General features: G+C 41.6%; 1 protein-coding gene across 2 annotated transcripts in view; it reads right to left on the bottom strand.

Moving 5' to 3' along the window:
- Positions 1-351: 351 nt before the first annotated feature.
- Positions 352-24377, bottom strand: part of RASGRP3 (RAS guanyl releasing protein 3) — a 58419-nt gene continuing 34393 nt past the window's right edge. The window contains exons 6-17 of one of the 2 annotated variants that reach the window (XM_057370041.1): positions 23673-23820; positions 21947-22120; positions 21440-21556; positions 20877-21152; positions 15688-15765; positions 11782-11898; positions 9512-9627; positions 8616-8763; positions 5116-5152; positions 2564-2689; positions 1682-2046; positions 352-1176 (exon numbers count right to left, since the gene is read on the bottom strand). In XM_057370041.1, coding sequence (XP_057226024.1) covers positions 1168-1176; positions 1682-2046; positions 2564-2689; positions 5116-5152; positions 8616-8763; positions 9512-9627; positions 11782-11898; positions 15688-15765; positions 20877-21152; positions 21440-21556; positions 21947-22120; positions 23673-23820 — 1711 coding nt within the window. In that variant the 3' untranslated portion in view covers positions 352-1167. The remainder of the gene's footprint in view (positions 1177-1681; positions 2047-2563; positions 2690-5115; positions 5153-8615; positions 8764-9511; positions 9628-11781; positions 11899-15687; positions 15766-20876; positions 21153-21439; positions 21557-21946; positions 22121-23672; positions 23821-24377) is intronic. The other variant, XM_057370035.1, reaches the window with a different exon arrangement.

The following is a 24377-nucleotide window of genomic DNA, read 5'->3' as shown; positions in this document are numbered from 1 at the left end:
CCAGTGCAGTTTACAGTCAAATTACCAAGAATAAACTGTCAGTTTTGTGTTAGGGAAGTTTATGAAACTACTCTTGTCTTGAAGGGTGCAATAACTTGAATTTTGTGGGACATACATCTTATAATTGTGTGGCTTTAAGTCAGAATGTGTGGTACACACCCACACCTGTTTTTGTGGGAAGAAGGGTGAGAAGAATAACACGTGTGCCAGTCTTTCAGGTTTGAACTTTGTGGTATTTTGTTTTGTTTTTCTCTCAGGTCTGTGCTCTTTCAATAATTTAATTTTTCTGCAAAATGCAACTTCAAACTGTACCATTATAGATTCAGGTGCTAGATCTGGCAAACTGCTATTTTGGAGGTTGCTCTTCAGAACATGTACAGCTTGCTAGCCAGAGAAAAGTATCGTATCCACAGATATACACAGACACCCGCACACACTTAAAACTAAAGTGTTTATTGCATGCTAATGTTACCATAATCAGTGCTGGCAAAGATGACCCTTCTCCATTGTGGTGTAACTAGACAAACACATAGTGTCTTGGAATTCCTTCCGTCTCAGCCGGATGCTGCCTGTTTGAAGGATCCCCAGTCTGGGAACTGGTATCGCTGTGCTGAACACCAACACGTTCACTGTAGCAATGTAAACACGGCCAAAATTCAAAACCCCAGGTGTGCAAGGAATTTCAATGTAGAGGACTTTGTGAGAGATTTTTGTTTGAGATTTAATTAACACACACACCTACTTCTTTCCTTAAATGATCACTACAAGCCTTGGGTAAGGGGTGTTATTGAACAAACTTAGATGCTTGGCTTCTGTCCTCGCTATTGTTGTTGCTGGCAGACATACCAAAATGATGCAGTGCATTTAAAGAAGGCCAAATATATTCTCCCTGGCATGTAGAGGAAGTTTCCACAGAAGTCATACAAAAGAAAACACTGAGTGCAGAGATCCGTTCTGCTGTGTCCGTGCAATGTGCATCCAAATGGCTTCCTCGTGAGAAAATAAATAGTGCCTGATAACACCTTTCAGCTAAGAAAACAGGGCAATGGTTGGGTTTCAAAGGACGAGGTATGGGAACACTCCTTATGGCCAGATGTGGTCTGTGACAGTCCATCAACACTTGCTTATAGTTCTCGTCTTCAGTTTTCTGTGCCTCGGGGTGAGCAATCAGCTATCCTGTAAGCAGAAGAAAACAGGCATTTACATGCTGGCAGAGATGGTCAGTAAAAGCATGAGGCTTTGGGAGTATAAACTTCAKGGGTGACAGTAAGAGACATAGACCAATATCCTGCCCTGGCCTGGACTCCTGTATTTGTCAGAATAYGAATGTTGTGAGTCTAACATGGAGCCTTGAACTGTGCAGTGCAAGGGTGCAACAGCACCGAACATGGCCAGACATCTACCAGGCTGCTTTTAATGGTTTTCATAATGAAAAGTGCCCAACTCCTAAAAGCACATGCTGACACCAAAACCCAAACTCCCAGGTACAGTGTCACAGTGAATATGTACTGCAGTGTAGGAAACAAGTACCAATGGATGATTTAGCATTCTTCTCAAAGTAACTCGTGCAAGAAGCAATGACAAATTTGAATGAAAAAGTGTCCTGAAATCCATGAAATAACCTTAYGAGATTTCAGACTGAGGCAGATTTTAAACTGTCTTGGCTTTTTTGGRAACTTACCTCAGATTCTTGTCTTTCTGGGAGGGTTTCTATTCCGTTGTGATTCTGTATATCTTGTGGGGCCTCGGCTTCTAGTTCTACATCAGCCTGCATGCTGGGCTTTTCATTCTCCCACTTTGCAAAGCCTTTGTTCTTCCCAGTTTTTCCATGGAATTTKGACTTCATTTTGGGGAAAGTATGGGAACCTGAATCATTCCAACCTGGCTCGTGCCAGAGTGGTTCCGTCTGCGTTGCTTGGCTGGTGGTCACCCGCTGCAGCCGCACAGAAATTTTTCGTGACGAGCCAGTGACAAGGGTGATAGCTCTGCCATCAAGGTCCTGGTGTTCTGCAGCAACGCTAGGAAATTCAAATACTTCATCTTGGACTGAAAGAGAGGGTGGATTTTTTTCATTTAAATTTTCTACTTCAAGATCTTTACAAAAAGGTAAGCGTAAGGGAGGATGGGGAGGTAACCCTTTATATGAACCAGTGGTGTAATTATCAATATCCAAATGCTGCTTGGAAACTATTTCTGTTACCATGTGCACAGATTTTATTCTCTCACCATCTGCATGCTTGGGGATAAAGCAATGCTAGAATTGTGCTCTATGTCTCCTCGCTCCTAAGTGACAAAAAAGGAGAAGTACAATTTCATTTCTTTTCAGCTGGGATAGAGGTKACAATAAGGAGGATAGGGAGCCTTAGGATAGATAGGATGCTAAGGCCATCACTGGAGAAAAGGATGTTGTAATCTGAGGACTGAACACAAGCCATATGCAGTGAAAAGGACAAGGTGCTGATCTGTGTGCTGATACAAAGGAAAAGTTTAAAATGGCAGCAAGGACACGGCCATTAGAGAGGATTTCGGAAATGGTTTAAAATAGGAGGAAAACTGCCCTCACCTGGAGGCAGAGATGGACTGCTAGGCAGAGAGCYGTGGTTGCTGCCTACCGAGGTTCCTCTGGAAAATTTCCGGCATGCCAGCACAAGCAGGTCTCTGCATTGCTTGTGACAGTTGGCACCGCAGTCTGTAAAGAAAGGAATTGTAAAGTCACCAAATGGAAAGCCACAAATGTCTGGTAATCCCTCAGGGCTATTAGCAGGCAGATACCAAGAAAGGACTTTGAAGGAACAAATAGTTTGGCAGARGGTGTGAAGGGAGTTAAAGAAATGCATCATTTGGGGTGGACAGCATTACAAAAAACAGGATCATTTCCTWACAGCCATTAATAGAAAAATGGCAGCAAAAGAGAAAAGACGATATTTTTATGATAAGATAGCGACAAGGAAGAGATATGGAATTACCGATATGATTCTGTGTGTGCCATGCATAAAACTGCTACTCTACTGCAGAAGTTTTACTGGCAGAGTCCCCCCCCAAGAGGGGCTGGTATTTATTTGGCTGACTTWTGTTTCACCCAGTAGGGTCCACTGTAGCAAACACGTTTGGTTCAAAATATCTACACCGTGAGCCTCTGGAAGGACTGCTGGAGGTCAGTGTAGACTACTGTAGGTTAAATCCAGTCTAAGTAGCTCAGTAGGCAACATTAGCACATGAATGAGCTCTGTGGAAGTGTATCATCCACCCAGATGAGACCTGYAGAGTACCTGCACACCAAGCCTCTGCAGGGATTTGCATCACTGTGGACACATCATCACCAGGTGCATTCTCTGAAGTGTGGYTGGAGTATGGATATTATCTGCAAGAAGGGGCGTAAGGGTGGAAGATGTGCCCCAAACACAATCTCTYTCCTTTGTGTCCTTTTCCATTGTTTGAAAATTCCATCTCCCTGGTTTCTCTGTTACTTCTCCAGAGCCCAGCATTGTGTTCTAGGTGAACATTGCCAAGGTGCTGCTTTTATAACCCTGCTGTWAGAGCCCCTCTGCTCAGGGCACAGGTGGGTGACAGTTCTGGTTTCTGCCAACACCTTGTTCACATGACTGACACAGCAGTACATGCCCAGCTCTGGTTTTTGCTGCCTCAGATATGACACTTCCCCTCAGATACAATAAAGATGTCTYGGAGGGTTCCTTCTATCACTTGCAGACCACGCAGCCTGGCTTTCATCTCACTGGAGAAAGCAGCAGCCCTGAAAGAAGGAATGGACTCCCCTTCCCCACCTTTGCTGTGTCAGAGCACAGTGCCAGGGGTTCAAACAGAAGATGACAGCTCTGTGCTCAAAGGCAGGGCTCATCCCTAACAGTGTCACACTGCAGTGGYGCTGGAACACCGAGCAGCTGGTGGCTGCTGCCACAAAAGGCAGGCTCCCTCACTCTTGTTGAACACTGTCAGACCTGAGTGAGCAGATCTGCTCTCTGACTTTCATGCTTCATTGCCTGTATCTTTGAYTTTACAGACCCACTCTTGCTCAGTCTGCACAGGGCCACTGCTACARGCAGTGATGCAGGACAGAAGCTCAACTTTCAGATCTCAAATTGAGTTTATAGGCTGGTGTGACAAAACCTTACCTTCCTTCCCGCATTCTACCAGTAAAACTATAGACTGCAACCAGCCCTTTCAAATCTTCTAAGGTGACTGTAATCAGGAATATCTGAATTACACATATTGATTTAGCCATGGATATTTCCTCCATCCCTCCCTGAGGAAGAGAGGTTTATGGGTGGAGAGAGACAGGAATATAGTGTATCCTAAAAAACAATACTGTGAATTCTTCATCCTTCTCCTTGGAGTCAGTGTAAGACTAAGGGAAAAGAGTACATATGTGAATGTTCCCCTATGAATAACTGAGATGCAGTTACAGCTCTGAAAATCAACATTGCCCTTCAGCCAGAGTTGGGCTGCTGAGAAGTAAATAGGGCCAGGATTTCAAAGCCAACGAGGACAGCTRCAGTGTCCCATTTGGTCTGACTGCTTCATGTGCTGCAAGTACTGCACAAGAAATGAAATATTTTTATGAAGGATGTAAGAGCTCTAGAATTTTTTAATAAGTTGAATGTCTAGAGAAGATCTTGCAATGAGATCTGCTGGGCAGGCTAGGAATTAAATATTTCTCTATTTCTAGCTCAGCCACTATTAAATTGCAAGTGTGCTTCCCTACAGGCACTTGGATGTACATGACAAACAGGGTTGCCAGCAGACCTTTTCCTGACTCGGGTCTCAGGGGATATATTTCAGGATGTCTCAGTGTTAGGATGAGAACTCTTGGTTTTCCAAGATGTTTTACTGGTCGAAAGTGACAGCTCATGGAATCAGGGGCTGCTTTGGACCTTTATCTCACACAATCTGTGTGTTCCTGCTGGGTGGTGTTTTCTCTAAAGCAGTGAGACTTCATAGTGTACCAGCAGTCACTGCTCATGGACAATACCAAATGTGGRTGCAAGATGTGTTTGACAGGGGACATTTTAGTTAGAGGTGTGATTGTCTCACTTGTACGAAAACCCACCACCCATAGCTTGAAAAAAAAAACCCAAAAACCATGTAATATTTATTTACCTTTGCATTTGTAGCCTTGTTTGATTATACCCCAGAGCTGCAAAGAAAGACAAAAGAACGTCAAGGAATCAGAAAAGAAAGCTGGAAGGAAAACAAGGTCACAATGAGGAAGTACCAATGGCTACAAAAGCACAAACAGGATACAACTGCTCTTAACACCCTTCCTGTCAGGCAGACCTCCCCCTCTGATTGTGATAAAACTTGTGTAGCTTCTCCCTTACTTCTGCTGATTACTAGCAGTAATGGGGCTACCAGAGGAGGAGAGACACCGATGACATTTGCTTCCAGGAATGGGAAAAATTGCCATCATATCCAGCTTAGTGAAAACAGCAGAGCACATTCTGCTTCTAGGCTCCCTTAGTGTTATCTGCAGGAGAATTTCTGCTGTACATCCATTCTCCAGATGCATCAATGACCCAAAATGTTCAAACACAGCAGAAGAAAACACCACTGGGGATAAAAACTAGGTTCTTGATTCCCATATTGGTTCCCAGCACAGCCAGCCATAGCGATCTGATTTGTGCACCTGCCTTTTCTCTCTTAAAAAACCCCAAGAGCTGAAAAATGAAACAGGCAGAAAAGTCMCTGAATTCCATCCCTGCCTTCCCTCAGAAGCTGTTCTTGTTGATATACGCCCGTAAACACCAAATGCCCAACTTCCATGGGCCAGTGTGTGTGGTCCCACTTTTGGGAAGCTTTCACCGCAACATGGGCAGGATTGTTTGGAAATGGAGTAACTCCCCAGCAAATTGTTTTCTATGTACTCAGAAGCACTGTATCAACAGCTGTGGCTTTTTTAAAAACAAGCATTTCCACTCTGAGAGGCGGTGAGAGGAAGGGGCAATTTTTCTAACTCTAGCATAAAAAGKAAAAATTTGGGGACTCTGGTGCTTATTTATCCTGAAGCCATTCACGAGGGAGGGTGAGCATATCCAGGCAGCTGAAACTGCATGTGGTTCCTCATCAGATTKATAAGTATCCATGCACAGAGAGCAGGGGGTCAGTAAAGAAAGATTTAAAAGGAAGAGATGGACAACATTCAGGATACAAAATAAAGACTAAAATAAACAAAATGGAAAGATGCTGCATGAAAAAAAACCGTCCCATACGCTGCACGAAACAAATAGCAAGGAAAAACCAGGGGTCTGGAGAGAGCAAAAATAGATTAGACAAGGTAGAAGAATGGTGAACAAAAGAATAGAAAGGACGACAGTGGAAGCTGGGGCCATAGCAGGCATGCTGCTTATTCTTTTCTTGCTAATGCTGCACAAGTGCACAGTGAACAGTATGCAGTTGCTGTGCTCAGGCAGTGACAGTGGAGCACCCCAGTCCTCTTGAAAGAGCAGAAATGAACTTATTTTCCCAGATCTCTTTTATAACTGTAAGAGACGTGGATTGTTACTTATTTCACTTAAGCTCTTATCTTTCCCACTGAAGACCTTTCTCCTCGCTCCTCACCTTATCTCGGTACCTTCCTCCCCCTTACATTTGGCACCGCTGTTGTGGGTGCACACCGCAGTGAAAGCTTAGCTGAAGTGTCATGTCATCAATTCTGACCTGAAGCTTTGAATGCGTCCGACACAGCTTTGCTGCTGTCTCGAGCCAGCTCCAAGGTAAGAGGATCTGTGCAAATTCAGACTGCAAAGCTTAGCAGGATGGCTGGTAACCTCCYCGGCCACGTGGTGCAACTCAAGCTGTGGGACGGAACTGCCACTGGCCGTGGGTGTATCAACTTTGAGCTCTTAATGGCATTAGGTTTAGCTTGACCTTCAAAGTTCGTATCGTTTTAATAACTGTGTGCATTGTGCTGTCATGTCAATTCATCCTACTGCACGCCCAGTGCACATTATTTTGACTGTGAATCGGTGCATCAGTTGGAAATTAGGTTGCCACCCGTGGAGTAGCACTGAAATGCAGAACAAATCCACGGCAGATTTCGTAGCTGGTTCCTGTCCTATCAGTCCAACTCATCCACAGAACAATGCCAATGACTTCAGTGAGCTGACAGGAAAAATGACCTTATTTCCAATTCCTGTACAACCCCTTACTCATTTGTGTTCCTGCGCTGGATGTAATCAGGGAGACGTGAAAAATCTAACAATGGCCAATTAGAAAATGGATGCAGGAGAAAAATATCCGCTGCAGAGGAGGTTCCAGGGCAGTCCTYGGGCCTCGCTGTGCTGTGGAAGCCTTCCAAACATGCACCCAGTGTCACGAACGCGGTGACGCCTTCCCGAGGCAGCTGGAACAATGGGCTGTGGCTGTCCCTGCCCCTGGTCTGCTGGAGCTGGCAGCTTCAGAGCCCACCAGCRCTCCTACGTCAGCACTGACCATGTCACCTCCACAGCTCTCGCAGCTCTGGCGGAAATAGGTGGAATTCCTTCTTCCCCATGGCATTAATCAGCGCTAGAGGCTGTGACAGGGACTTCAAGTGTCTGAACAGAACTGTCACGTCTCAAAAGAAGTGAGTGGAAGATGGGACCATGGACTAGACAGGAACACCAGAGTTGGTCTGAAAGGGGGCGCTTTTGGTGCTTAGCAGAGCTGTTATTGTTACTTTCAACGGTGAAGAAACATTGCTCAGTGGAAAAGATCTGGAATAAAATTACCCCCAGTGCAGAGGYAGATCTATTCTGGAGAGTAGGGACAGGCTCTGAGTTTACAGCCTGTGATGTGAGCCCCACAYACGCAGAGGACATGGCCCCCTTGCCCTAAATGCTTTAGCTCTCTAAATGGGGACATTTCATTTCAGCCGAGTGTGTCCATTAAAGTAACTTTCATATCATAGTAATCCTATATTCCTTACTATATTTGGTTTGAAGTGGGAAACTTAGAGAAGGTTTACAAGCAGCACAAATGTCCACAAAAACAATCCTTTCCCAGATATGTAGAGAGCACTCTAATAAGTGACATCTGGTAAGTTATGGCTAAGAGAAAAAACAAATTAAAAAAACCCCAACTAATAAATTCTAAGAATTCTTATTGTACAGAACTGCTGGAAACACTGTTGTCTGCTTTACCAAATTAGAAGATATGTTAATTCAATAGAGAAAAAATTAGGGCTCTTGCAGCCATTCAGAGAATTAGGAACATATCTATGTTGCCATGTGTAATTTCCTGAGAAAGAACGGCTTTTGCCTCATCTACATCCTCTGTTCCAGACATCTATTTTCCCTTGAGCTTGTTTACATGGGAAATCAAGCCAAATTAAAGAACTTAAGATAAACCAAGTCAAACCATTCATACAGTCTCTAACATCCTTTAGCTAATGCAATTTTATTTCCCCCCACCAGGAATTCTTATGAATGCCAGTTTTCAGAAACCTCTAAATCAAAACTGGATAGCACAGCTACAACATGAGTAAACGTTTTGTGCTTTTGAATGCWATGAGATATTATTTGGCCAAGAGACTTTAGCAATGTATGGAACCTGTTTCACCCCTTATACATTAGAGGGCAAAAGCTGTTTTTAAGATATACTATTATTAAAATCATACTTACAAATCCTGCACAGTGCTCGCAGAATGTTGGTTTAAGATAGGTCATTTCCTGAAAGTTATGAATAAACCCTGGTCCCATTTTACACTGAAACTGTGATTTAGCTCTCAGAAAGTAAGCCATCATTTCTTCTTTGCTTATAAGACCGTCTCTGTAAGGGAAATAAAAAGTAGAGTAGATCTGTCACTGCTCATGGCACTGAAAAATTTGAGGTTTTCTCATTGTGGAAAGCATGCAGCACACAATGAACATCCTTGGACAGAACTGGAAGGAAAAGACGCTTAAAGCCTTTGTTCTTGTCGTCCTTTGAACAGTATCACTGAATGCACAGCAGGAACCTTGCTATCTCACCTGTTGATGGTACCGGAGCACAGGCCCAGCCATTACATGAGGGAACCTGACTTTCTGCTCACACAGAACAAGTGGTTGTGCCTCTGGCTGCACAGCCAAAGAGATTCCAGACARCAAGAATCATCAAGCCCATCTGGGAAATTGATATTATATTTACCTTCTAGAATATTTGTTACTGCCTCTCTGCTGCACACACTCATCTGTGCTGTATAAAACTCATTTGTATAATCAGTCTGATGCCTGGTCTGGATAGAGCATCTCCACTGTAATTTCACAGTACTCTAGGGTTTTGACTCAGTCCCAGCAGGAATTCCTCATTAAGCTATTAATAAATGATTTTTAAGGTACCAGGTAAAGCAAGACTCCAACCTGGGTGGACCTAAAGATCTAACTACAGTATAAGAATTTAAATGATAACAGAATTCATCCTTTGGTAATCTTGTCAGGCACAAGAAACTTGGGAGATGCTGTTTCTTCAATATTTGTATTTGCTGAATTTTTAAATTGAAGAAAAGAAAAAAACACCACAAAGAAATCTCCAAGCTTACTGGTCTTTGTCCAGCACACAGAATGAGTCCAAAAAGGGGAAGTTGGCAGCTATGCTTTCRAAGTCTTCCTGAGAAATATAACCATCATGGTCATGATCATAGTTCCTAAAGACAGACTGGGAAAAAAAAAAGAGATTATTGTTCTATTATCTAGCCTATCCTGAATCTTTACCAGCCTCTTCAACATCATAATTACAGGTAACTTAMTGTTCTATCCAGCTATTCAGATTCTCTGCTGTGTCTGGTTTATTCCTTTTATTTTTACTTGGTGTTTTGATATGCATATCATTGAAAATGGCTAATTTTTAAAGAAAACTTATCATCGGCATTTATCTAGTAATGATCCTCCASACCTCTTCACACAATTATTCTTTCTTTACTTTTCCTCTTTGTTGGAAATGTCACTAAAATTCTGCCCCATGTGACAGCATATTCCCTTTTACTTCATTAAGTATACTTTTTAATCATAAAAAAAAGTAAAAAACCCAACAACAGCTTTCCCAGGAATATTCCAGACCCTTTTGGCTTCATTCTTCTTTATCTGGTCACCTCTGCTCTGCCACAGTACTGTTTCAATCTAATTTGCTTACTAATATTTTGACACTCCAATCATGAGCACTTTGTGTCTAACAACCATTCCCTTCCATCAATGCACCCCAATCCATCACTAAGGAAAAACAGCCATAGGATCAAATTTAAAAAGTCCTGTATAGTGATGGGGGCCCTCCTTGGCTGCTAAGGAGTTGCTGTAGTCTGTCTTCCTGTTTGCAGAGATGCACAAAGTGTTCCCATCAGCTCCTTGTGATGCTGATGGGAAAAACATGACTGTCAAAGTCAACATGACTATCTGAGATGACTCCTTTAATTAGATTAAAATTTTGTTGTTAAAGACATTAAATTAATATACTGAGACCCCTGAAAGGTCTCTGTATTGTCCTTGTGTTAACAAGAACCTGATGAAACCCATTTCTATCAAATGACTSTAACCAATGACTGGCAAATCTCAAAATGACATAATAAAGAAGAACCCAAAACGCAAACCCAACTAATATTCAACACTTTCTGTAATTAAAACAGTGCCTAAAAACACAACTCGAAGTAGCTAGCAAATAACAAATATTGGCAAAGTGAAAACAGCTGTACAGAGTGGTGTGAGCCTTTTAGTAAGCTGCATCCACAAAAGACTCAAACCATGTTTTAGTCCTGTCCAACTCTAGATCATATGTCCTGAACAAGGCCAAAATTGTGGAATGGGGGACTGCAGCTCTCTCAACCATAGGAACAAAAGTAACCTCCCACCCTGCACATTCTGGAAAGAYAAAGTAGTTGTGACAGCCTTCCTGTTTAAACAAGCTGTCAAAGAGAGGTTTGGATGTGGAATCATTTGTATCAACACATATGGCACTGACAGAATAATTCAGGAACCTCATGTGCATTTCTAGCATGCCACATTAAAAGAAAAATGAAACTTTTTTCTAAAAGGGCATGTAAAAAAAATAAACTGCAAGATATATTTGAAGTCTGAGCGAAAGAACTGAAGACTTTGTTTAGGTTATCTAAACAACATAACCCCAATWAATGATCTGTAGCACAGACAAGGTCAGAATTCAATAGTTCCTCCCAGACTTGCTAATTTGTAGAGAGCAGAGGGAAATGCTCTGTCTCTTCAAAGAAATCTGGAGGTGTTAGTGTTGTTTACATTACCTAGCACAACATATCACCTTCCAAACTGGAGCTAGAAGGTCCCAGCTATAAATCGGCATGACCTCATGTCCACATTTTAAAAATGACACCAAGGCAATGCTATCTTTGCCATAAGTAACATGGTCTGTACAGTAAAATAACAGCAAGTTGAAAACTAGAAATAGAGTTTCCAGGAAAGTTCATTGGACCTAKTAACGTGTGAGACCTTGTTTCTGARTAGCTTTCTTTTCAGCTCTCTGTCACCAGACATGAGCTATGCGGCTAGAGCTGCAAAAAATGAAAYTTTGCCCTCTGAATTTATATTTGCTAGACAAACCTATTAAACAGCAGCCAGTTTTTGGGTGCTTCTGAAAGTCTGCTCTTTTATACCAAGAACCCTGCTTACTAATCCCATTGCTGATTGCAGGAATAAAATATTTCTGAACATATCAGTAATGACTCAAATTTGTTGYTGTATGTCTGAAATTCACCCCAACCACAACAATCTCATGATAAGCTTGAAATTAATTATAATGCCAATCATTACAATCATGCTCTTACAGCAGTATAAGATTCCAAATACTTACATCCACCAGCTTTCGTATGTGCTTGTTAATGACTGTAGGGTCAGGTTTTGGTACCACTCCAGATGCCCACTCCAGTGGCACTACTGGCTTGTTGGGGGTGGTCGGGGAGGTAGGCTGCTGAGAGATGGATCAGAACACAAGGATTTTCAACTCTGAATTAAGAAGTGGAATTTCCCCTTAAATCAGAACAAAATGTCARAGCTACGACCACAAACTACTGTAGTACCCGTGCTGCAAAAATGTGCTGTGCAAAACATCAGGCAAGGTTCTCAAGGGCTGCTTGTGCTCACTGCCTGCTTCAGCTGGGCTCCCTGTGGCACCTTACAGCTGCACTGCCAGCACCCAGGCAGCTCRGAAGCAAACCCAAGTGGTCTTTCCTCACTGACGTCTCCAGAGGGTTCAACAGCAATGAGACTTGAAGGGAGAGGGAAGGAAGGAGGGTCTGTGAGCACAGTGGGCATCAGAAACAGGCAGTCCCAGAAACCTGCTTTTCTCCTTCTCAGTAAAGCCTTGGATGAACTCTCCGCCACAACACGGTCTGCTCCCAACTCCCTGCTGGAGGGACCCTGCCCAGGAGCCATGTGAGGAACTGCCACAGCCTGAAGAAGTTCATGCTCCTGCTCTCTGGGGCACCAGCAAGACAGCAGGATGCAGAAGCAGGGGAGAACTGTGCTCAGCAATTCCAGGATGCAGAGCTTGATGCATCTAGGCAGCTCGAGCAGAAAAGGGCTAACCTTTGACTTGCTCTGCAGGTAGCACCAGACAGACTATCTTATTTTAAAAACAYCTTGGTCTTGACAAAACAGTAGCTGACAGCTCACTGGATGTACAGAACTCCCAGTCTGACTCCTCCGCACCACTAYGGTGCTTTGGGAATAGCTCTGGAATGCAACTCAGATTCTTCATGTAGATAATATAGGACAAACCYGAATACAGTTTCAGGTAAGGATTCAAAAATAACCAGTTAGCACAAAAAATGCTTCAAGGCATATTAGCCTTTCCCTGYATCTGCCACTGGACATCTAGCAGGTGAAGCAGTGTCAAGCAGAAAAAAATCAGCACGTTTTGGATCAGAAGGAAGATGGTCCACAGACTCAGAAGTCCCCTGTGTTAGCTGATGAGCAAAAAAATCTGTCTTTCTCTAAATTGGTGTGAATTTAAAGGGAGACAATTCAACATGTAAGGCTGTTATACTTGTCACTATTTGTAACAATGGTACTGTAGACTTTGACATCAAGATAAGAAATGGTCATGGGTTCACATTTTACTGTGTTTGGTTGGAAAAGAAAATGATTTGTTAGTGGGTTGCTTTACCAATTTGACTTTCCGTTTTTCAATTGTTGTAACAGCTTCTAGCAGTCCTCAATAGATTTTGACCCATACAAATGTGAACAAGTTAATTTGGGAGGAAAACATCCCTATATCAACAGAATCTAATTTCAATAGAAAATACTATGAACCTGGACATCCAGCTCTGTCTGCCAAAAGCATTGACTCAAAACTTCCCTATTAAAAGTGTCAGTGTGGTGCTAGACTACCCCAGACCTCTCAGAGAGCTTTTAACACCTGCTGGTTTGAGTGCACAGTGGCAGAAAGAGACTGAATCCACTGGAGCCTTCCTCTTTTTTTTTTTTTTTTTTTTTTTTTTTTTTTGTTATTTTTTTTTTTTTTTTTTTTTTTTTTTTTTTTTTTTTGACAAGTTGCAATGAAAATTTCATGTTGCTGCCCATTAGCCAAAGGGAAGTATTTGTTCCCTCTGTTTCACTCATGAACTCAAATGAACAAYCATGATTTTATTTATGGATTTGAAATGCATCCTATGAGGACAGGTGCTAACCAGCTGTCCAGAGACTATCAAGCTGAATTTATTAAACGTTCTGAAACRCTGTATCTGGTCATGCAGTTTGTGATTCAGACTGCATCTCCCATCTATTTCACCAACACAGGGATAATGGCATTGTAGACTGAAAAAACATTTCCAGATGTTGCAAACACCTGTGTGTTTAGACATTGGAACGAATTCTACTGAAAAGCAAAAAAATKATCTAAGTGCATAATCAGTGGCACAACTGCACCAAGAGTTGTCTTCTAGACARTGGCTGTCTTAGTAAAAACTCCCAAAAGGGAGATTGCTAATGGGCATGGAAAAGCAGGACACTGTGACGAGGAGGTGCGACACTAGAGCTGGTGGTCATTTTCAGTGGTTTTTTTTTTGGCTGCTCTGCCTACTGAAGAGCCTCTCCCAGCTTTAACAGAAGGAAAGCCTTGCTCAAGTGCCTGTTGACAGCACACTCACATGCTAACAGATCAGCTCCACTTTTGCATCGAAAATGATTGGAGCATCATGAGGCATTTCTTCCTTAGTGCACCTGCATGGGAGTGGTACCCATATWACAATATATCCAGGAGCAGCTGGARTGATACAACTATGCYGTCACGTTGCCTTTGACRAATTTTTCCACATACAAAAACTCTACGGATTCTTTCTCCTCTGATACAGCTTGTGTGCTTTGGCAACCCATCAGAGAGGAGTAAGCTTCCAACAGTGCGGCTTCTGTAGATTCAGCTGCAGCTTTTTACCCATCAGGGCGCTGCAACAGCTCAATGTCACTGGTTATTCATTGATCCTTATGCAGAGGTCTCCCACAACTGCTGGGTGCTGTTAAAGTTCACAGGGCTGTTTATCTTGCTTTTGTCCTGCTTAAAGCTCGGGCTGGAGATCAAAGCAGCGATGTGATAATTTCCTTCGTTTACAGTAGCGACCCATTAGTCCTTGCACAGGCCTGTAACATTTCAGCTTTGCTGGCAGTAATGAGAGCATGAGGGACCCAGAATGACTGAAATAAACAGCAACTGTTGTGGTCAAATCGTATCCAACAAGGACTGGAGACTCAGTAATGAAATTTCAAATGTTCCAGCTGAGCTAATGTTGGCTGTGGAAATATTCATTAGTTTCCTTATCACTGCTGCTAACACGCCATTGGGAGCGCAGGCACATAGTGCTCAAACTGGTCTCCAAGGGTGATTAACTCTTTCAAACYCCAGAGAAGCCTTATACTTGGAAATTAAAGGGTTCTGCTTCCATGCTTGCTTTTAAGAATGSTTCATAATTTTGAAAAGCACTGGAATGCATCATCTCAGACTCCTGGACACACCCTGCAAAGCATTTCCAGCCACCCTCAGCTYCTGCTGGTGGCAGACTTGAGAGGGCTCAGCCTGAGAGCATCACAGGTGGATAGGAAAGGTAATAAGAATGTTAATACCCTGATGAAATGCTCAGAGGCAAGCAGAGTCCTCAGCATTTGGCAGCAKAAAAAAAGAGTAATACTTAAATGAAATTCAGCTTAATCCTCTGACTTTAAAAATAAAGAAAAATGCATGAATCAGCATTATCTGTAGTTGCACATAACCAGACAAAGAATAATATCTATTCTCATCTGTTTAGAATTGCCTGAGAGCCCAAGATACAGGCAATTATGCCTGAGCAAACAGTTATAAAATACTAATTATTTGCCTTGCCTTAAACAAATATTTTAATTCGGTGTTGTTTTATATAACTACACCAGTATTCAGAAAATTGGCTACGGGTCATGCAATAAATAATTTATATAAACTTACAAAGGATATCTATATCTAAAGCAGAAATTTGTTTTCCAMGACTTGCAGAGGTTTTGTTGAAAATTACTGAACAGTAAAGTCTGGTGTATTCCACTATTTAYTTCTCCCAATATGCACTTAAACCTGTAAATAGTGACTGTGCTTTCTACACAAGTGTAGCACTAAAAAACTTTATGTCCACATGAATAAGGAAACACAGTAAATGTCATTAAAAAAAGCAATCAACTGCATGCAGACAAAAGAAGCAATATGTCCAAATCCAATTAAAAAAAAAAAAAGATGACGTACAGATTTGGAGTTCCTGGGTTCCAGCACCAGTGACAGCTTGTAGATATCATCCTCAGTGTGGTAGAGGTCCAGGGACAGCTACGTGTAAGAGAGAGGGGAAAACAGTAATATTTATCAGACTGGGTTGGATATGACAGGCTTGCAAGCAGAGATATACCTCCATCTGAAGGTAAATACAACATCTTGCTCCTCTGAGCTCAGGAGATGTACCAAACCTAGGAAAGAAGGYTTCCACAGAGTGAGCCTAACCCAGGCTGGCGAGCACACGCTGCTGCTCACGTCAGGCTCAGCACTCGAGGGCTGGCACAGCCCTCATCCCGACCCCACAGCAAAGAGGGGCTGCGTGCTGACCCCATGCAAAGAGGCTCCAAAGACCACCCTCATATAAAACACTTTCTTCTGGCTGCTCAGTGCTCATGAGAGATCTCAGAGAAACAACCCAGTCAATACAAAAACTTCAGGAAAGACATTGTTGAGGAGCTGGGCTGGAAGGACTTGGGATTGTGTGCTGGTCAAATTTTGCTCCTCAAGAAGGGCCATAGTACCACAGATCTTCTACAGAGATCGCCCCGTGCATCACACGCCTCTCTGGAAAGCCCTGGGCAGACAGAGGCCCAGSAGAGGCAAGCTGGGTTTGCCACCATGGTTGATGCAGCAAAGTGCTCCTCTGACAGCAATCCAAGCTTGGCCTGCTCCTGATTGCCTCTCAAGGCAWATTGCCTTTCAGCTGTTTCTGGATAAATGAAGCAGTTTTCTTTTATGTTCTCATTCTTTTCCCTAGAGGATTTATTGAGAAAAAAAGAAGGTACATAAATATGCTTAAAGTAGGATAAATCTCTTTGWTTTTACTTTGGCAGCTGGGGTCTTGCTCTGTTGCATGTCTGCAGTAAATTCCKCCTCTTTTGGAGTGATGAAGGAGAATAATAATCAACACTGTAATGTTGCTAATGTTTTGCAATGAGAGGGAACAAACCTTGCATGTTTCCTGTGATCAAGTTCCTACATTAACTGGCTTTGGAGAATTGACATGATTTGAAGTTATCATCCACCTTACAAATCCCCAGTTAAGCTAAGATTGAGTTAAAAGGATGTTCCCGAGCAGACAGAYAGAATTAGTACTGACAAAATGACTGTGACACAAGTTATTTCTAGAGAATCTGAAGAGCCAAGTAAGTAACAAGCAGGACCAGCTACTGTAGAACCACCTTCTTTTAGGCAGAATTTAGTGCGATGATTAASACAAAAGTCATGCCCTTTCCCAAGATAGGAGCCCAAAGCAAACACATGACTTTAGAGAGGTCTGGAGATTACATTACTCATTTTGTCTGGCTGAAACACTGCTGATTTTTGCACTTTTTAATTTGGTTATGGGCAAAGTGAAAGGGATCCTGCATGTTCCTTTACCCAGCCAGCACGCTGCTGTCACAGGGTTGGGTAAGGGCCCATCCTAAAGACAACACAGAATCAGCAAGTGCTGTAATAAATATTGTTCATGTGGTGAGATATTGRGGGACTGTGTTATGAGGTTCCTTGGTGGCATAAAATAAGCAGCACACAGTTGGAGTGCATGATATCATCAAACTGGGAGTGAAATCAGAATTGGTGGTTCAAAAGGTGTTGTCTAGTTTCTGTGAAAGAGCACAGTTTTCTCAGCAGGCCACATGAACAGGGTGTGGATTTGGGAGTGGAAATGTATTGGTATTTATTGTATCTCTCCCTCCCTCAATTAGGTGACCTTATCTAAAGCAGTGGTTTAACCTCATTAGGCACAATGGGTAAGCACACAGCAGACATGGTATTGTCTTGTTCAGAAGTTTTGCACTCAAGCACAAAAATTACAAGCATGATAACCATGCAGTTATATAAGCATTCCTTTTATATTTTATTTACAGTTTTGCTCTGACAAAGTGTGATAGGAGTTTTCCCAGAATAATCTTTACCATGAGTGACAGTCTATTCTAACTTGACTGTCTTTGCTGTCCTGTTTTCTTTTCTGAACAATTTGGAGGGGATTGAGAAGGGTAGGGGAACAATCAGAAACGCATGACTTACTTTATTTTTTTCTAAGTTGAACTTACTGAACACAAGTTAGGGAGGATGACTTTCAATTTGATTGTTTAGGTAGTTCTCATTCTCCTCACTAGACTGTACAAATGACAGGGACTTTCCAGTTGTTTGCATACAGTCTCAGAACAGGTTAGAAAAATAGATGTTGAGAACTAAAAATAGTGGGGAAAAATGGTGGCACAATTCACATAAATACACTGTGGTCTAGTTAAGAAACTGAGAGCYACTTGCAATCCACAGAAAGTGATGAAATATTTACCCACAGGCTTTTTATTCACACTGTGAAAAAACAAAGTTCCACACAAAGTGTGGAAATACTGCCTAAAAGGTAAGAAAATTCCTTAAGCATCCTYACCGAATGTAAGTCTTCTGATGGCAAAAATCTCTTTAGAGCTGTTGCTCCTCTCTGCTGCACTGCCTAGCTCATGCTTAGGTCCTCTTTTACTACTTCTTAAACTCCATGTTTTGGATTCCAGGGAGTGGTACAGGCTTGTAAGTTTGTGTGCAGACAGTTAAGGCAAGAGAGGACCAACTTTCCAAACTGTTTATCATTCAGCAGAAACCACAGACCTCTTGTTGCCCATGAACCCTTCTGGTCTATACTCACAACAGCATCTTGAAAATGCCTGTAAGCCCCTTGAGCAGATGGCCTGAAGTTTACTACCCACAGCTCACCAAAGCTATCAAGCCAAGCTCTCACTTCATGGCTCTTACCAAAGTCTCCCCAAATATCACATCAACATTTCCAAGCTACTTGAAAGGCATCAGCTCCCTTAGAGCAAATAAGACTGCCACTGAGGAAGGGAAAAAGCAGGCCATATTCCCACRTGCCCATGAAATATCCATTTTATCTTTTGTGCAAGCTGTGGGACTAGCACCCAGTGATTTACTTGGCAAGCAAGCACAGGCCAGGCTGTCAGCACTTGTTCGGTGTGGTGCAAAAGGCAGTGTTCAAGGGACAGAGACCAGGCCAGAGATTTACACAGTGATTATCAGGACAAGACACCCCTMAAAGCTTGGCTAGATAGAAGCTGCTCAATGGGAAAACAGCAGAAATGAAGAAACATTTGGTTCAGCCGTTTAACACACTATTGAAAAGCATTCCACAGGTTTATCCACATAAAGGGAGTTTCTTTAAATAAGGAAAAGATGGGAAAATTTTTTACAGTTGACATTAGAGAGATAAGACATAGCAATAGAAGGAATGCTTAATTCTTCATGCTCTCAAAAYTGAGGATGACTTAGGTGGCAGGGGAGGCTAAATCTGCTGAAAGACCATTTGCACATAGCAAGGTCAACTATTTTTAGTTGTCAGTTCTTGTCAGCTTTGGGTTGCAAGTCTTTTCTTCTCCTCTTTCTCTGAACCCAGCCAACAATTTACAACTTTCTTATTAAAAAAAGACAGAAACATTGTACCTACAAGGTAAGTCCATTATTCCTGTTTAAGAAACTAGTGTTGAAAAAGAAGTATTGTATTCATGTACACAGATGAGGACAAAATCCACATACTGGAAGAAAAATGAGAATGTTCATATTATGCTATGTACCAAAATTCTGGTCCAGGAACTTTTTATAGAAATTGTTGGTTTTACGCTTTCCAGAAGTCACCATTTTAAATCAAAAGTCCCACACTATCAAATGTACTTGATCCAGAATTTCACTTCCAGTGATCAATATGAAGRCAAAACTACCCTGGAAAAGTTTTAGGATACCTACACCTGTCTACCTAGCCCTAGATAGGCTGTCCCCATCATTGCATGAAGCTACCACCACAGAGTTATGCTAACAGGTAACCCCTGACAGGTCTGGAATTAACATTGCAGAATGCAACTTCATTTTTTATGAACATTAGTTGAACTCTAACAAAGTCAGCAGAGTAATGAATGAATGCATCRGTGTATCACAAGTGAGAAAGTACCCATCATGTACTCAGTTACTTCCCCTGATAAATGATACACTGAAATAAGTATAAATATACAAATCAAATGCCCGTTATTTTGCTGAAAACAAAAAAACCGGAAGAAATTTTTTTTTTTTAAAAAAGGAAAAACAGATACACTATATGAGCTCAGGCTGATACAATGATGAATATTTGAAGATCTGCAAGATCTTAGAAAAATCTTTAGCTTTCTGCTCCTTTAGGAAAACARGCAGTCACCAAGAAGAGAGAACAGCTAATGAAAGCAGTAGCAGTAGTTCAGCTTCCATCTCTCACTTCACATTATCTAATTTCTAACATGCTGGACTTACTTTTTTTATTGCTCAGTTCCCTAAAGCCTGAGGTTCCATTTCCCCACATTCAAAGCCAAGCTTGTAAGAAATGACCARGAAGGGAAAGAGTGTCACGAGAGAGCAACACTCAGTCCCTACAAAAACAAAACAAGATCATAAACATCTGCCTTTATAGTTCAAAATTTAAACTAAATGAATGTTGCARTGGTCAACATCTGGTGCATTCTCTTGCCTGTCCCACTAACCAGGATCAAACCTTGTTTCCAGGTTGTTCCATACAAGGCACTGCCGAAGGTTTTCTTATTCCCCCAAACTTTCCCAGTTCTCATTACAATGAAGCCATAGGCACTCCCCCACCAGCGTGGTAGCTCCCAGATCAGGCTCGTATTTTTCAGCTCCCTTAGTGCAAAGCTCTGTACCTGATCAGTCCTACCATAAATCCATCACATTTTTATTTACTGGATAGGAAGAGTGCTGTGTCACATGGAAAGCACTGGAGAGCAAGAATGGAGTGATGCTCAAGCTGGAATTTCTCTTCTGTGTCCATGTCAGTATATCACCCAGTCCTTCCACAGGAGACATAAGCTCCCATTCCAAATARTCAGAACAGAGTTTTTACTTCTCCTAACATAAATACAGCCCTCCATCTGTCATTCTTGAAACAGGTAATTTATAACAATCCTGTTGCTGCTTCCAGCCRTTGCATACTACAGTAGTAGAACTCTCTTTGACTTTCTTAACACCTCATGTGAACTTAYTTCTCTTTTGCATCCTTTCCCTTTTCTTTTTCAAAGCTGGGATTACAATACTCAACTTTATAGATATGAGTATTCCTACTGACRCTCAACATTTGAATCACAGAAGTGAATTGAAACACGCTCAWTACTTACGGTTAGCAGGTTAATTAAATCCAAATTGGGCTCTAAATGATGAGAAGCAGTTTGCAGGGAAACCAGTTCACTCAGGGTGACGGAAAGCTGCTGCATTTTCACTATGTTAACTTTGTTCTCATCTATCCAATCAGGAAAAATGACATGGACAGCAATCAAGTCTTTCAAATGGACTCCTAAAATAGGAATTTTGAAGCCAACACAGTCAGCAAAAGCCTTGCGGTAGTTGCAGTAGTTTCCATTGGAAGAGACCAGCTCTGTCATTTCGTTCCAGTCCTACAAATAGCCAGAGAAGCAAGTCTCTGTGAAAGCATTCACAGCATTTCCTTAATTGTTTTAAATGAGCACAACTCTTGTCAGGGTGTCAATTTCCTCTCTGGCACGGACAATCAAGCAGAGGATCTCTGAGAGCTTATCCTGCTCCACTGAGAGGAATGCAACCAAGAGCCTTTTAGGATGCCCTGCCATGATCCAAGCACTGTGCTGGTGAGACACCAGCACTGCAGAACCATCAGACCTCAAAGAGGTGATGTTCAGCTCAACTCATCGGGACTCCACCATACCTTTGTGACTTCCGAAGACAGATGGGAATGGGTCTCTTTCAGGCGAGAGATGGAGCTGTGGCTCAGACCTCCCACAACTGCCATCAGTGTGTTGAAGTTCTGGAGGTGAAGGAGCTTCTGCAGGAGAGATTAATAWTGAATAATTAGAAATTAATGAAATACAAGTAGTGGCTATTCAGCATCACACACAGCAAGTTAAGGAGACAACCCATCACAACTAAAACAGAAATCACTAAACCAGGGCACAGAATAGTTCAGCATTTCTTTTTTTTTAAATAAGCTTAGCTCTGGAAGAAACACACAATAGTGACAGTTGGCAACTGGAATACAACAAAAAAAAATTATTGTACCGTTATGCCTGCTAGATAAAAAAATAACCTCCAGTGATGTTAAACAGGCTGTTTACTGGGTAAATAACACAAAGAGCATCAGCTGATTTGTTTACTGCAATCTCCATTTGTATTACTGCTTTATACTGGAAGAAAAAGACTCATCTGCGAGACTTACCTGTGCAACATTGATAAACTTTGTGATTACTTCTGCTCTTTGCTGGGGTGAGGGTTTGCTGAGAACCATGAGCTGAACCCATTTAGAGATACCATTAAATAAAGCAATAGATCTCTCCAAAGTAGGATTGTTGTCCAAGCAGCCATGGATCACATAGCTTTGGTAGTCTGTGAACTAACAGAAGAAAGGTGTTTTCAGTACAACGATGGACAACTGAAGAGTSAAATGGAAACTTTGATACAATTTTTCTTTTTAAAGCTCTTCTTGTTTAGAAACTGACCATGAGTCAGGGTCAGCAGACCCTGCTGCACAACAGCTCTTCCTTAAAAGCTTTTTGCTTTTGATTTGTTTTTCCTTAAATGTCAACTTACARCTTGCTTGTGTGTCAGGAACTGTAGAAGCCTGCATGATGGGCATGATTGCAACTTCTATCTTTCCCATTATTTCCTCAACATATTTTATTCTGTATAGTTTTATTTGACACCCTCAAAGCATGGTACTTTATAGAATCCCAAAGATTAAATTTCCCTAAATGTTTGAAAAACATTTTTCAGCTGTGCTTTAAAGGGAGGTTTCCAGTAGCTTGTGACATGAATTCAGCTTGTGTAGGGAGTTGCTAACAATGCCAGCCAAGACAGGTTTCTTGATCTTAGCTGATCAAAACCTGCCTGCTAGAAAAACATACGAGGGTATATSCTCTAACACAGCAGATGCTTATCTCCTAGCTGCTGATAAACAGTATTTCAGTGTTCAGATTTTTTTTTTTTTTGTTATAAGTAATGCTGCCCTTCCTTCTTCCACATCTTTTTAAACAGGTAAAACCAAATACAGAATTCAGACTTATCGTATTTTTGAGAGAACAAGTAGTGCGTGAACTTGAAGAACAAGATTAATTAACTCTCATTGATTGCAGAGAGTCATCCCTGACAGCAAAATTCAAGCTTAAGAATTAACAGATGAGCTAGAAATAGAAAGGAARAAGAAGGAAAATTCCTTGCAGCTTTGAATATTCTTCCTGGAATCCCCAAAGGAATTAAAATGCATCTTAAGTCTAACAAGAAATCCATGCCTTTTTTCTTGTYCTTCCCTCCTTCTTTAAGGTTAGCCTTGCATAGATCACAGTAGGGTGTTTTCCCATGGTTTGAAGTCTAGAGTAGTTAACCTTTGAACATTATTAAGCGACATCAAAAGTGATTCTATTTAGACTGGTCTCAGCTTCTCATTGATCTCTTTTCCTTCCTCTCTTGAAACAAACGAAAAAACTCATACATTTTCCGTAGTTTGGGAGTTTGATTTCTCTCATGCTCCTAAACATTTTTTAAAAAGTCTCATTTGTCATCTTGAGAACTTGCTGCTTCTGTTTGCGACCCGATACAGTAACATCATGTGAGCCTTTCAAATGGATATGTGCCAGCAGAAATCAGCATTTATTTTGGCATTTGTCTTACTCATTTGTTTTGGTTTAGCTTCAACTTTAGTTTTCATCTGCTTTTGCCTCTTGTCTCTGTACAACCCTCTGTGAAAAGAAGCAACTGTGCCTGAATTTCCCTCAGTGCCAAAAATCATCAATCATGAAAGAGATCAAGGAAGTGCACRGCTATGTATATCATATGAGAAAGTATAAAGATCTACTACACTGAGAAAAAAGTCATAAAATGTGAAACCATGCTAACTCTCTTTAAAGACAGACTCCTAATTGCAAGTGACAAAGTTGTGAGCTCCTTACAGAAATTCTCCTAAAAGATTTATGCTCCAGAAAAGTGAGATGTTCAGCTAGCTCAATGGGCTCCAGATGGTCAAAGAGCAGGCAGGCTTTTCCTTTCTTGGAAATCTTCTTCCTCTGTGTAACTCTYCTCATCCAGTCATAGGAAGGACTGCAATAGAACAGGTATAAGTCTCAGTTCTGTTTGGGTACATGTCAAAGTAGCCCAGAGTTGGAACATATCGTGCAAAATTGACCATAGAAGGACCATGAATCTTTTGGTCTGTGACATCCAACACATGACAATCACTTAGAGTAACATCTGTTCAGGAGAATAACAGAAGATTTGAATTTTGGATGCACTACTGCAAGTGATAAAAAATAGCAGGTTTCTATCACAACAAAAGGACAACATATTCTTCCCCATGATACAGGAAGCCATAATTAAAGATGCTTTGGAAATAAAAGRACAGTTCACAACAAATCCTGATACAGCACAAAAATATACTTGAGCAACATCAAGCATTAATTTTTTCTCTGTAAGTCCACAGGTCCCTGAAGTAATGGAACAGCAACAGCCAAATGCTATTTATGTGCCATATTTTAAAAGAAAATCTACAATATCAGATGGGATGCAAAGGCATGTCAGTGATCAGCTTGTCAAGGAACTGACAGTTGTATTCGTTTTGATACAATGCAATTACAAATGTGAATGCTGAAAATTCTCCA

This window comes from Malurus melanocephalus, unplaced genomic scaffold, assembly GCF_030028575.1.
Source record: "Malurus melanocephalus ecotype Western Australia unplaced genomic scaffold, MMel_1.1 scaffold_5, whole genome shotgun sequence".
Lineage (NCBI taxonomy): Eukaryota > Metazoa > Chordata > Aves > Passeriformes > Maluridae > Malurus > Malurus melanocephalus.
The sequence above is the reverse complement of the archived record's forward strand: the minus strand, read 5'-3'. Positions and strand labels throughout refer to the sequence as shown.